The 12,315-nt window shown below is 43.4% G+C and overlaps 2 protein-coding genes across 4 annotated transcripts; one reads left to right on the top strand and one right to left on the bottom strand.

Annotated features, from left to right (window-relative positions):
• Position 1: 1 nt before the first annotated feature.
• chst14 (carbohydrate (N-acetylgalactosamine 4-0) sulfotransferase 14) lies at positions 2 to 2,806 on the top strand. Its single transcript, XM_029429825.1, has 2 exons — positions 2 to 634; positions 1,422 to 2,806. The coding sequence occupies exons 1-2, from the start codon at positions 368 to 370 to the stop codon at positions 2,247 to 2,249; spliced, it is 1,095 nt and encodes a 364-aa protein (XP_029285685.1). The 5' UTR covers positions 2 to 367; the 3' UTR covers positions 2,250 to 2,806.
• Positions 2,807 to 2,813: 7 nt separating this feature from the next.
• On the bottom strand, positions 2,814 to 12,285 carry cep135 (centrosomal protein 135). Of its 3 annotated transcripts, none has more exons than XM_029429823.1 (26): positions 12,042 to 12,285; positions 11,586 to 11,714; positions 11,290 to 11,480; positions 11,001 to 11,168; positions 10,752 to 10,893; positions 10,533 to 10,617; positions 10,301 to 10,429; positions 9,904 to 10,119; positions 9,750 to 9,815; positions 9,434 to 9,584; positions 9,122 to 9,351; positions 8,873 to 9,028; positions 8,657 to 8,788; positions 8,053 to 8,130; positions 7,723 to 7,874; positions 6,920 to 7,035; positions 6,647 to 6,801; positions 6,064 to 6,119; positions 5,805 to 5,973; positions 5,591 to 5,701; positions 5,308 to 5,493; positions 4,979 to 5,188; positions 4,685 to 4,887; positions 4,459 to 4,563; positions 3,567 to 3,764; positions 2,814 to 3,353 (listed from the first exon to the last, which is right to left on the bottom strand). In XM_029429823.1, the coding sequence occupies exons 2-26, from the start codon at positions 11,693 to 11,695 to the stop codon at positions 3,332 to 3,334; spliced, it is 3,537 nt and encodes a 1,178-aa protein (XP_029285683.1). In that variant the 5' UTR covers positions 11,696 to 11,714; positions 12,042 to 12,285; the 3' UTR covers positions 2,814 to 3,331. The 3 variants fall into 3 exon arrangements, 2 of the variants coding, with proteins under 2 accessions (XP_029285683.1, XP_029285684.1); XM_029429824.1 differs by having other exon boundaries at positions 3,591 to 3,764; XR_003832146.1 differs by lacking the exon at positions 2,814 to 3,353 and adding an exon at positions 4,103 to 4,191 and having other exon boundaries at positions 3,646 to 3,764.
• Positions 12,286 to 12,315: the final 30 nt, after the last annotated feature.

Here is a 12,315-nt window from a genome sequence, read left to right as displayed (position 1 = left end):
GAACATTTTAACCGGATGTCTTTTTAAAATATTTTTTCTAGTTGAAGTTGAAGATAATCTTTATGGGGAGCAGACACGTAACGTGCTCGAGCCTTTTTCTTTAATGTAAATAATTGTCGTTGGTCATTTGTGTTAATCAAAGAACTTGCAACATGTTTGTCAAAACGCTTTTATTTTGAAAATTCATACGGAAATGGCTAAATATTTACTCTCGCAGACTTTATGCACTTTTTGAAGTTAAGTATGGGTACGTGGTAGGTAACCAACGGGTTTTTTTCTCATAACGTTTGTTAGCTGTGGACTTTAAAAAGCAAATAGGTATTGAACAGACACGCCGGACACACACTACGCTTCCTTGCACTACGGGATGAAGAAAGCCGGAGGACCAAGCAGCTGCTCGGTTATAAACTTCAGGTCAGCGGTGAACCTGGGCTCCGTCCGCCGCAGCTCCGCTGTGCTGCCGTCGGTGCTAACGTTCCTGGTGATCATCGCATCCGGAGGCCTGCTGCTCATGATAGAGAAAGGAATGCTGAACAGCATGGAGACGCCTTCACCTCGGGGTAGTGTCAAGCGCCTGGACTTCTTCAGACAGGTTGGGAAGCAGAGCCCTGATGCTGTGGAAGTGGACTCTCAGGTATAGTAATGTCCTGCAGCGGTTCCCCCACAGCTGTCAGATTAACTCACGTACCCCTTCATCGATTTCCAAAATAACGTCTTATAATATAACACTAGTCATTGTATAAGAGAGGATATTGTATTTGTTTTCATACAGTTGAACTGTCAATATTAAGACAGGCTCCTACATGGCGTGAAGCTGACTTTTAACTTCCCGTATAAATGTCTGTGCTCACTTACCAACTAGTTTTCAAATACTTACACAACTGCCACATGCAGCGTTGAGCTGGCCTAATATGGGGCTTTCATGTTTCAAGTTTCATGGGTGGATTTACAAGGGTGAAAAGTCCAATGTTGCCTCCAGCAATGTTGATTTGTCTCGTGACTATGTATATTTCACAATATCACTGTAGGATTAAAGGCTTTGAACAGCCATTTCAGTAAAGCTGCATGTGTTGGGTAATGAAGGGCTTTCAGGTTGGTAATTAAAGGGAAAACACAAAATACTTTTCTGTAACCTTCTGGTTTGTTATTGTTCTCATCAAATGTGCATTTTGTGGTGTTGTTAAATAATTCTGCAAGCCTCTTTCGTAAATACCCCCATTTTACAAACTCCACGCCTCCAGCTTGTGTGCAGGCTTTCTGTTGTAACATTTTAAATCTCCAAGCCCAAAATAAGATAACCTTGATGACACAATCAGCTCTTCTCACCGGCTGAGTAATACAAACCATGACTAGTAAACTGATATTTGTGTGTAAAATTGGTGGAATGCACCTTAAAGCCACTAATTTGTGTTCCCACGTAGATCCTCCAGGAGATCCGTAACCGGACCATCAGGACCGTGTGCAGCCAGAAGAACATGCCGCACGGCATTGGGTCCCTGAGCCCCCTGCAGAGGAAGACGCTGCTGCAGCACATCCTGGTGAACGATCAGCACCACTTCCTCTACTGCTACGTCCCCAAGGTGGCCTGCTCCAACTGGAAGAGGGTCCTGAAGGTTCTGAACGGAGCTCTGGAAAGCGTGCACGTCAAAATTAAGATGGACCACCAAAGCGACCTGTTGTTTTTGTCCTCTCTTAAACCCGAGGAGATCAACTATCGCCTCAAGCACTACTTCAAGTTCATGTTTGTGCGGGAGCCCATGGAGCGCCTGCTGTCCGCATACAGGAACAAGTTTGGAGAGATCGAGTCCTACCAGAAAAAGTACGGTGTGGAGATCGTAAAACGGTACAGAAAGAGTCGTGCCAAGGACGCATCTGTCACAGGAGATGATGTGACATTTGCAGAGTTTGTCCGTTACCTGCTGGATGAGGATGCAGAGCGCATGAATGAGCACTGGATGCCGGTGTACAATTTATGTCAACCCTGTGCCGTGTCCTATGACTTCATCGGCTCCTATGAGCACCTTGAAAGGGATTCTGAGTTTGTACTCCAGCGCATTGGAGCGCCTCCTCATGTTCGCTTCCCAGAGAGGCAAACGTGGTACAAGCCGGTCACCACGGAGACGTTACACTATTATCTGTGCACCTTACCACAGAAGCTACTGAGGGAACTCCTGCCCAAGTACATTTTAGACTTTTCCCTCTACGCTTATCCCCTCCCCAACACAACCACTGAACACTGCCGCCATTAAATCTGCAATGGTTTATAGTTTTGAGATAATTTTTTTATAGAGATTACATTTTTTTTTTAATCCCTTGGGAAGAAAACAGTATTTTCAAAAATGTTACACATTTTTACTTGAGCTGTTCCGATTATAAATCGCAAAATGGCGATTATTGGAAGAGATGGAGACTTAACTTCAAAACCACTAAATAATGAAATCACTTGAAGACAAAGAAGAAATATATAAATGAATTCCTTCGTCTAATTTCAACATGTTCCTGTCATGCACTGTTACAGTAAATGAACCAATTCAGTATACATTGATGTAAATAAGGTTGCAAGACCAAACTTTGTATGTTGCTTGTGTCTTCATCCACACATAGGATAAGGTAAAGGGTTAATAGCTTACATGGGCACTCAGTGGTTTAGCAGGCTAAAACACAAACCATGTACTCAAGTTTGTGGGTTTTAAATCCAGCTTTGTGTCTTTCTGTTCTACGACGCAGCCTCTCATGCCGAAGCCATAACTTTGGACTGTTTATCCTGTAATAAAACAGTCAAGGTCAAGTTCTGTGACGTACATCACTTCCCATTTCTGTCATTTTGTATCGCTTTATTTTATGAATAATTTAATAATTTAAACATGGTTTAAAACAAACAAACATGAATGTTAAGCATAATACACACAACCACATCGTCGAAGGAATACTTCTCTTGCTACTTCTGTGAGGTTATAGTCGCTGAGACCCAAATGAATTTCAAAAGCATCAACTCGTTCTCAAGGATGAATCCTAAAGTTATCAATAACTGTAACGTGCCGACACTTTGCATCCAGTTATGCAAGTGGAGTAAATGAGACGTTAGATTGAAATGATAACAATTTCTCTGAATGTCAGAACTGTCATTAGTTTTAGTGAACACCCCACAGGCTTCCTCCCGAGTGCCTCAGGCCGGACCGGTACATAAAGTTGCACTGAGGTTTTCTTCAGGTGAATTAATGCCAAGCTTTATGGAGACCTTCACAACTCACGTCCAGACTCAAAACTTTCAGCTCTTCTAGTGGTTTCTGACTCACTCGTCAAATCCTTCATGTGTCCGTCTTTCAAGTCGTTAATCCTTGAAGCTCACACTTCTGAAAAAGAGAAAGATTTTAAGTTTTTAGGGGAAATAAGGAAGAGGTTGTTGTTTTGTTTACAGTGATGGCTCATCATTTTTCTGATTTTATATCCAAGAGCTCTGCCTCCTGTTTAATATTAAAAACAAAACCACCACATTCTTGAATCTGAACCAAAAAAACAATGAGCCTTAAAAAACGGCTGGATCTTTTTCACGTCCTGAGTCTTACTTGTCAGCCGACTTGTCAGCCGTCTTGTCTGCCGACTTGTCAGCCGACTTGTCAGCCGACTTGTCAGCCGACTTGTCAGTGGAGCGGTTTAGACTTCGGAGGATGGAGCGTTCTGGGGAGGTGTGATGGGAACTGGAGGAGAAGTCGAGGGACGAGAACGACACGCCCTGTCTGCGCATCTCCTGAATTGCCCGTTCACTGAGGACAATTAGACAATCACAACATGCAACGTTTGTGGCTCCACCGTGTTGTTACATGCTTGAATTAAAGCTGTAAGCACTTTAACTTGTAAATTAATGAAACACTTTTGACAATTAAGTAGTTTGTGTTCATATTTTAAAAGCAGAAAATGTCTGAAGCCATGGGTTCCAGCTTCTAACGTCAATATTTGCAGGGTTTTTTGTCTTGCATGTTAGTAAGTTGATTATTCGAAGAAGAAATCATTGGCGGCTTAATTAATAATAAAAAATATTATTTGCTGCAGCTATACGTCTAGATATTCTAAAAGCAGTAGAACCATTTTATTTTCACCAAACCTTCAGTTCCAAGCTGCAAGAGGACACTTTGTGCTGGTTCACAGTAAATGAGACATTTTCACTCACGTCTTCAACATCCTGAAGATTTTCTGCTTCAAAGATCAAATGTTAAGAGCGTGTTTTTGCTTCATGTGAAAAACTACTGGGAAATATTCTAGTTAGTTCTATCAACTATGCTACCAATGTAATGACAAGGCTATCGAACACATGCTATTAGTTAAGTCACATCGCAAAGCTAATATAAAAACACCGTCTGTAGTAATACTGACAGATCTAATTTGTGCCAAACTTCCAGCTTTGTTTCCACTCCATTAAATGATCTCTGTGCTGTGGTAAGAGTTGAAAAGTCAGCTCACCGTTCAAAGCGCTCGGTGGTCAACTGTCTTTTCAGAACGTCCATCTCCGTCTGCAGCTGAGACACTTTGCCGCGGAGCTGGGACACCTCCCTGGCATGCTCCGCACTGAGTGCATTTACACACAGGCAAACAAATCACAATCAAACAACTTGAAGGGGAAACATTTAAAAAGGCATTTATTCAAGTCTTACAGTTCAAGCCAACATATTGAAGTGAACTTGTTTACGTTTTGCTGTCAGCCAGGGTCAGCCTATCACGTAGGACCTTCAACTCTGACTCTCTCTCACTGGCGGTCAGGTGGGTTTGGAACTCCTTGTGCCGATTGGTGGAGAGAAGCGCCTCAAGGTTCCGGACCGTCAGCCTCTCACTGGCCAGTTGTTTCTTAAATAACTCTGCCTCTGACTGAACATCCTCCATTTCCCCTGTGACCTAGAACACATGCACATTTCATTTTCACAAAGCTTAAATAACTACTGCTGCTCACCTACTTGAATGAAGCTACAGTTGGATGCAACCTCACCCTCTCTAGGTCCATGCTCCTGGAGGTGAGTTGGCGTACAGTGAGCTCCTTGCCAGAGTCCAGTTTGACACACAGCTCCCTGACGGATGCCAGATCCGAGAGGAGCTCGGCCTTCTCCTCCTGTGTTTTGTGTACCTCCTCCTCGAGTCGAGACATCCCGCGCACCAGCGACGATACTTGGGCCTCATAAGCCTGCAGGGCCTGCGTGTGCTTGGGGAAACGGCAGGGGGCGTTATTGTAGCATTCTAGTTTGCCTTGAATAGCTGTTGGAAATACGCATTTACACACAATGTGGATGTCCCAGCTGCTTATTCCATCGCATATCTCACCTGGTGGATCTCTCTCCCCTGGTGGCCGACCGCATCGCGGAGGTGTCTACGTTCTGTGTCTGAAGAGAGCAGCTCCAGGCGGATGGAGTTATTGAGGCCTTCAGCCTGCAGCAACTTCTGTTCCTGCTCCTCCACATCAGAGTGGGCCATCCTGAAGCGCTCCAGCAAGTCCCTGTTCTCCCGCTCCTGTGGGTCAACACCTAGCAGTCAACTGGCAGACAGGAGCGGCGTATAGGACAGTATAGAGAATTAAAACGGCTACAGGAGTGCAGTTCTCTCTTGCCTTCGTGGCCATCAGTTTCTCTATTCTGGACACTTCAGAGATGTAAGAGTGGACCCTTAACTTCAGCTCATCCTTCTCATGCAAAGCCTCCTCCATCTCCGCATGCACAGCCTGCACAAACACATCAGGAGCTGCTGTTATTGTTATGTTCTTTTTTTCATATGGCACAGAAGAAACAATTTTCAGACGCATGACAATGTGATTTAAGACAGACTTGGTTCTCTCTGGTCATTGTAGCCAGGTCATCTTGCAGCCTCCTGTTCTCTCGGATTGTTATTTCTTTGTCTCTCCTGAGTCCAGCCAGCTCCTCCTGACAGGCGTCCAGCTGCCTCCTCAGGCTGGTTATCTCCCTCTCACGACTGTTTAACGCCCCCTGGAGCTGACTGCTCACATATAGCACATCAGCATATTAAAGGGGGACTCATTTAGTAGTATTAAACACCAATGCAAAACTTTACGAGCGCAATACTCACGCGAGTGAGTTGTCCATGTGTGTGACTGTGAGTCTCACATCTTCAAGGGTCTGTTCCTGTGTAAATACCAAAGAATTATGACTCATGAGTACTTTTTAAGCACAACTCATCCTCCCTTTTAAAAAGGATAGGTCGATCATCACAGTAGTAAATTGTCCATATGTGCATTTAAGGAGTTAAAAGTCTTTGTAATCATTCCTGAAGTCCACACTGGCCTCCAATGTAGTGGTTTCATGCATATATGCATTTAAGTTTATTTGATTTCAAAATGAGGCTCCAGCAGTCGTTGGTCAAATGATGCGAGTTTATTCCAGGTTATCTCAGTGCAGAACTCCCAACTTTTGTTCCCCGAACGGTAACAAAACCGGTGGATTTTGTACTAAAAACACTGTAACTTTGGAAGACACCAACTTGATTTGACCATCGACACCTACTGAATATTTGATGCATTTCTGCAGAGAAAGACGACGGTGGATTTTGTGCCCCTCGTCACTTAATGTACAGGAAATGATGATAGGGGCAAAAATGTGAACCTATCCTTTAACAAAAGCTTGTTTTGTTGAGGTTTGTTGATGCTGGCTACCTTTTTGGACAGCTCCTCCTGGAGAACAACAAGTTTCTCAGTCTTTTGATCCACATCGTCTTGCAGAGAATCTTTCTCTCTATCCAAAGCAGAGATTGATTTCTGAAGAACAGCCACTTCGTCTTTGTGCTTTGAGCCCCGCTGACTCACTTCCCCTGTCAAGCAAACAAGAATAAAGCAAAACAGCCACAGGAAAAAGAAAACAGAAGTACAACAATACAACACAAACTGTGGCAGTCCTTCCTGGAACTCATTAAATCCACAAATATTCACCTATTGTCTCCTCCAGTTTCTCAATCTGCTCATGGGCAGCATGCAGCTCATTCATCTTCACAGAGAGCCTGTGTTGGGTATCAGACAGTGAATGCTCCATCTGCTCCTGCAGCAGCCTACAGACAAACAACAACAACAACAACCCCTGATCAGTTTCAGTTCAGAATGTGTGTTTAATACACCTTTATGAGAAGAATAATGGGGCCAAAAGCTCTGTAGTGTTAGCGGATACTCAGGCTTGGAGAGTAACAGAATTCATGAAACGACGTTACCATGCACGTGTGCACACATTACAACACTTCATGACACAGTTCATTATAGATTATTCTTTTTGCTGACAGGCATCCCGGCGTGAAAAGACAGTTTGTAGGAAATGAGCGTCAGCTTAAAGTTTCTGGTCCTGCTAACTTAATACAGGGCAAACGGGGAAATTTGCATTTAGGTTCCTTTGATTTGGTTTCTGTGAGTACTGCTGCTGCTCCAAGTTAAAATCTGGCAACACTGATGAGCCAAAAAGATTTGAGTCCTTTGATGACGACAGCATTTTCGCAGCTGGAGGGCAGAACTTGCACTGTACTGTGATGTTGTTCCCCTTTTCTGCTTTAATAATGGCACACTTACAGCATTCTGGTCTTTATTTGCATATTTGGTATTGAAGTAATCCAAAAGGAATAAAGTTACATTACTTTAATATTATGATACTGAGTACATTTTTACCAGGTAAGAGTAACCCTGTGGAGACTGCACATTACACATCAGTGTTTCATCATCATATTCAAAAAAACATTTTCTTCTGCACAAACCTCAGAGCATTAGCCTCAGCCCTCTGATGGGAAACCTCCTCTGCATTCTGGACCAGAGCAGCGGACCGAAGCTTCAGCTCCTCCTCAGCAGCCTCCCTGTTCTCCCTCAGCAGACACACCTGTGACCGCAGGTCCAGTCTGTCTCGCTCCAACTGCACCTCAAAAACACACAATGTGCCAGGTAAGAAGATACGGCAACTCAAACCTATTTTTTTTTAGAATCAGTCACAGTAGTGATCGATACATAATAACTGTGTCCTGGGACTTTGACATTTCAGACATTATGAGCATGTGTTTGGACATATTTATTAAAATATCTCTGAGGCCTACACTCTTTACAGCACTCTCCAGGTCAAGAATCCTCCTCTCCTCTCCCCGTCTGTCTGTGAGAGCTGAAGTCTGTCCGACCTGCAAAGAGATTGTGTGCGTTAGGCTCAACACATTCAAAGTTATGAAACGAGTATAAAATATACCAATGTACGCAACTAATCATTATTTTCATTATTTAGTAAACCTAGTGTTTCCAAGTGGTTTTATTGTTGGTGCTGCCGTCGGATCTTTTACTGTTCTCCTCAGAGCTGGATTCATTATTCTCCAGCGGTTACATTATGCAATCAACATTAACTTCATAATAATAAGTTAAAGTAAAATGTTGTCTATTGTCACTAGATCTTGATTCTAGCAAATAAAAAATATGCCTAACCCTGCAAGGGCCTCATCGTGCTGAGGTTATCAGCATATGAGCAGCTAACTGAAACTAACAACTGAGTGATAGAATAACAACACTATTGGTTACAGCCTGAGCATTAGTGCATGTATTACAGAATGGGATGTGTACCGGAGGAAAGGTATTTTAATGCTGACAAACTAACTTTTCTCTGCCATAATGGTGGAAATGATTCCCACCATGTAAGGCTTTACCTCTGGGACTAACCTGGAATCTCTCTATCAGTGCGTCTCTTTCAGCACTCATCTGCTGGATTCTGATTTCTGCCCGTTTGATCTCCTCCTTCAAGAGGTCAGCCGACGTATCTGTGCTACGGGCCAGCTTCAAGTCCTCTAGAGCCTGAGGGAACAAAGCATTCAGTGCCTAAAAGTGTAAAATAAGAAGTTTCCACCTGGTGGAATAATAAGTTATTCAATAACTCACTTGTTTGAACAGCGTTTTGAAATGGTCTCTCTCAGAGCTGAGGCCCTTCACATTGCTCTGAATGTCTTCCATGTGCTTCTCAAAGTCCAGCAGAGCGGCCTTCAGCTCATCTCTCTCCTTCACTAGACGAAGCAGTTCTGTCTCTGCAACACCTCCCTGAAAATGTGCGGTTACAATTTGCATTAAGAGGATCATCTGAAAATCTGTTTATCAAAATAGTAAGCATGTTTTTTTTAAATTGCCGCCTACCCTCGTTTCTTTGGACCAAGCACTCCTGCCCTTGCCTGGACTACGACTGGGGCTTATATCCAGGCCGCCAGCTCCTCTGGCTCTTTTGTAGCGTTCAGCCTCCTGGCGATAGTAATCCCTCTCCTCCTCTAGACTCTTGACAAATGCATCCAGGCGTGATGGCGAGCGTTCCCTTCCACAAACACCATGTTTAGCCCGCATGGTCTCCACCTCGAGCACCAGGTCTTTGTCTAGGAAACAGCAGCAATATAGTTAGAGACTAATGTCGACAATGTAACGCTGCTATGAGAACAGGTTTTAGCGGTTGCTTACCAGCTGCCATCATTTTCTCCATTTTGTCCTGCAAGCGGATTTTCTCCTCCTCCAGAAAATTCACCAGTCCCTCCATTTTCTCATTCTGCTCTTTGAGCTCCAGCAGCTGGTCTCTGAGGCGGTCTTTTTCAAAGTCACCTTCAGACTGCTCCTGAATTCAAATGATAATCCAACAATTTATGTTTTTAGCTTGTGTAATAACACAGGACAGACTTTTGGCAAGATACAAGCAGTTTATGTTCACTGAAAAATGTCAGTTATATTCTAAAAGCAGTTTTCTAGAAAAGGACATAATGAGAATATTTACTGTGCATACCCTTCTTGTTTTTGTAATAATATCCTCCAAGTCTTCAATGATTTTCTGTTGCCTTTGAATTTGTTCCTGTATGGAGAAAGGTTCTCAGGTTTAAGGGTTGTTTTCACTTCACTAATACACACGGTGTTACATTACACACATTTACATTCCTTACTTTAGTTTCTTGCAGTTCCATGTCAACAGTTTCCAACACGTGCTCTTTGTCCATCTCCAGCCGTTTCGCGAGGTCGTCTATGTGCGTCAGCTCTTCACACAGTTCCAGGTTCTTTATAGACAGATTGGCCACTTCGGTGGACGCGTCCTTCTTCTTCTGCTGCAGTCCCTCTACCTTCTGCTCCAGTGTCCTGTTGGTCTCCTGTAGGTATTCAATCTGTAGAAAACAAAGCAGCAGCAGCGTCGGGTCAACAGACAGGAGGGTGGGTTGGAGCAACAATGCAAACCACTTTTTTTCCAGAGGAACTGGGCTTTTTTTTTAAAAGTATCTTGTGTTCCAGAAATATCCTATATGCATTCATACATCAGGGTAAATATTCTGAGACTGCAATGCTTGCCTGAAGGTTAAGATGGGCGATCAGTTTCTCGCTGCTGATGTTCTGAGCCTCGAGGGAAATGACATCATGAGGTCGTCCTCCGTGAAGAGCACGATTCATACGCTCGATCTCTTTGTCCCTCTCCTCCACCTAAAAGAAGCATTTAGAAAATAAAGTCACATCTCGTCATCCTTTTAAAAACATTTGAGATGTCACAGTATTAAAAAAGGTTTCTAGTTAATTTATCTCTTACCTGTGTGTTTAAGTGTTCAATAAATTCTTGAGCATTTTCCAGGTCTAGTTTGACCTTTATGATGTCTTCTTGTAACTCATTAATTCTACAAATAAAAATGACAGCGAGTCAGACAGTCACTGAAGCAGCAGTACCAATGCAAACATTTACAAACACATTCGTCAAGTAATTACCAACTCTCTCGATCACACTGATCAGCTTTCACAAAAGAAAACTCACCGTCCATCTGCCAGCTGCAGCAGGTCCGCGATATACGGATCATCAGGCTGCGACACAGGATAAGCTGATGTAGAGGAGGAAGGTATGAGCTCATCAATCTGCATTCTCTGACGTCTGAAAGGGATGCTGCGCTTCTTTCCACCTGCGAGGGAAGGAGATCAAATTCTTTAGATATTACTAACTTCTACCAAAGTCATAGGTCACTTTTAATGTGTCGTCATAGGGCTTTGATCAGACCCCTGTCATTACCTGGTGTCTGCACCACAGCTTGCATGTTCTTCTCCTGTAGCTGTTGGATACGCTCAGCCTTAGATTTGCTATCCTTCTCCAAGCAGCGAACTTTGTGCACATACTGATTATTTAAAAACTTCAGGTCAGATGTGTCATGGTCCAGTTTTCTGATGTGGGTCTTGAGCTCTAAAAGAAGACAAGATTGTGTGAAAACATCAAACCAGTGTTGTAGGTGTGGGTCATGGATGAAGGAACATTTTTAAATATGATTTAAAGACCTGAGGAGGGTCTGGTTATCACAGCTTACCTCTGCCGACACGGTCCTTCTCCTCCTTCAGCTTGAGAAGTTCGAGGTGCAGCTCATTGTTTTCCCTGACCACCCGGGCATTCTCTGCCCTGTATGGTTCCAGAAGACCATCAAAGTTTCGAGTTTCTTTCTCAGTTTTCCCTGCTGACAGTTTGGCATTGCGTAGACTTTCAGTTGTGTGGATCAGGTCACTATAACACAGGAGGAAGACATGTTTAAACAGCTCATCAACTGTAATTGACTGGCTGACATTAAGGGTTGAAGGAGAGCAGGAGCAGAAGGATTAAAGGTTTCACCTGAACAGTTTCTCCACTAGTGGCAGTGACTCTATCCCCAGTGGGTGCCTGTAGCCCAGCTGATCCAGACGCTTCCTCAAATTGACGAATTTCCTCTCTGCGCTGTTCATGGCTGTGATATGGCACTACCTAAAACGGTTACATTAGCTTAGTTAGTAAGGCAGCTAAGCTAAACACAGAACCTATTTACAATAACGTAACAACAACGTAAATATTAAGACCCGTGTTGTGTTAAGAGGGTAACGTAAGTTACAGTAGCAAACAAAATTAGCCATGTATTTAATGTTGGCTAACGTTAAGTAGCTAGCTTACAGGCCAATAAGCCAATATTAGTATTATGTGTGGTTAACTACTGAGATTATCTTGAGTGATAACAAGTAGCACCTTGCTACTGTTTACCAATTAACCTAGCTAGCGTTAACGAAACTAAATCTTCGGGACTTTGCCTCAACTTACCGTGTCGGGGACACCGCTTTCGTGACAGCTAGCCTGACCACCGTTAACTTGGCTCTACAGTCACCGACATAAAAGGTCTATTGGGACAATAACTTTGACATTAAAGTTCAAGTTTGATAATCAATAACTCTTGTATATAATAACATGTTTCCGCGGTAAAAGGTTTTGAAAAGAGCGCCGATTATCTCCAGTTTGGATTCGTCACCATGGAAGTGAGAGCATCTGGGGTCGCGTGTTTTGTGAGCCGGCGTTGTCCGTACAGAGGGCGGAGTCG

The sequence above is a fragment of the Cottoperca gobio genome, chromosome 4 (assembly GCF_900634415.1).
Source record: "Cottoperca gobio chromosome 4, fCotGob3.1, whole genome shotgun sequence".
Lineage (NCBI taxonomy): Eukaryota > Metazoa > Chordata > Actinopteri > Perciformes > Bovichtidae > Cottoperca > Cottoperca gobio.
The sequence above is the reverse complement of the archived record's forward strand: the minus strand, read 5'-3'. Positions and strand labels throughout refer to the sequence as shown.

Excerpts from the sequence above, each read along its gene's own strand:
- cep135 (XM_029429823.1), bottom strand. The coding sequence starts at position 11,695 with ATGAACAGCGCAGAGAGGAAATTCGTCAATTTGAGGAAGCGTCTGGAT. Across the intron at positions 7,036-7,722 it reads GCTGAGGCTAATGCTCTGAG|GCTGCTGCAGGAGCAGATGG; the intron begins GTTTGTGCAGAA and ends GTTTGTCTGTAG. Across the intron at positions 3,354-3,566 it reads GCTGACAAGTCGGCTGACAA|AAGTGTGAGCTTCAAGGATT; the intron begins GTAAGACTCAGG and ends TCTCTTTTTCAG.
- chst14 (XM_029429825.1), top strand. The coding sequence starts at position 368 with ATGAAGAAAGCCGGAGGACCAAGCAGCTGCTCGGTTATAAACTTCAGG. Across the intron at positions 635-1,421 it reads CTGTGGAAGTGGACTCTCAG|ATCCTCCAGGAGATCCGTAA; the intron begins GTATAGTAATGT and ends GTTCCCACGTAG.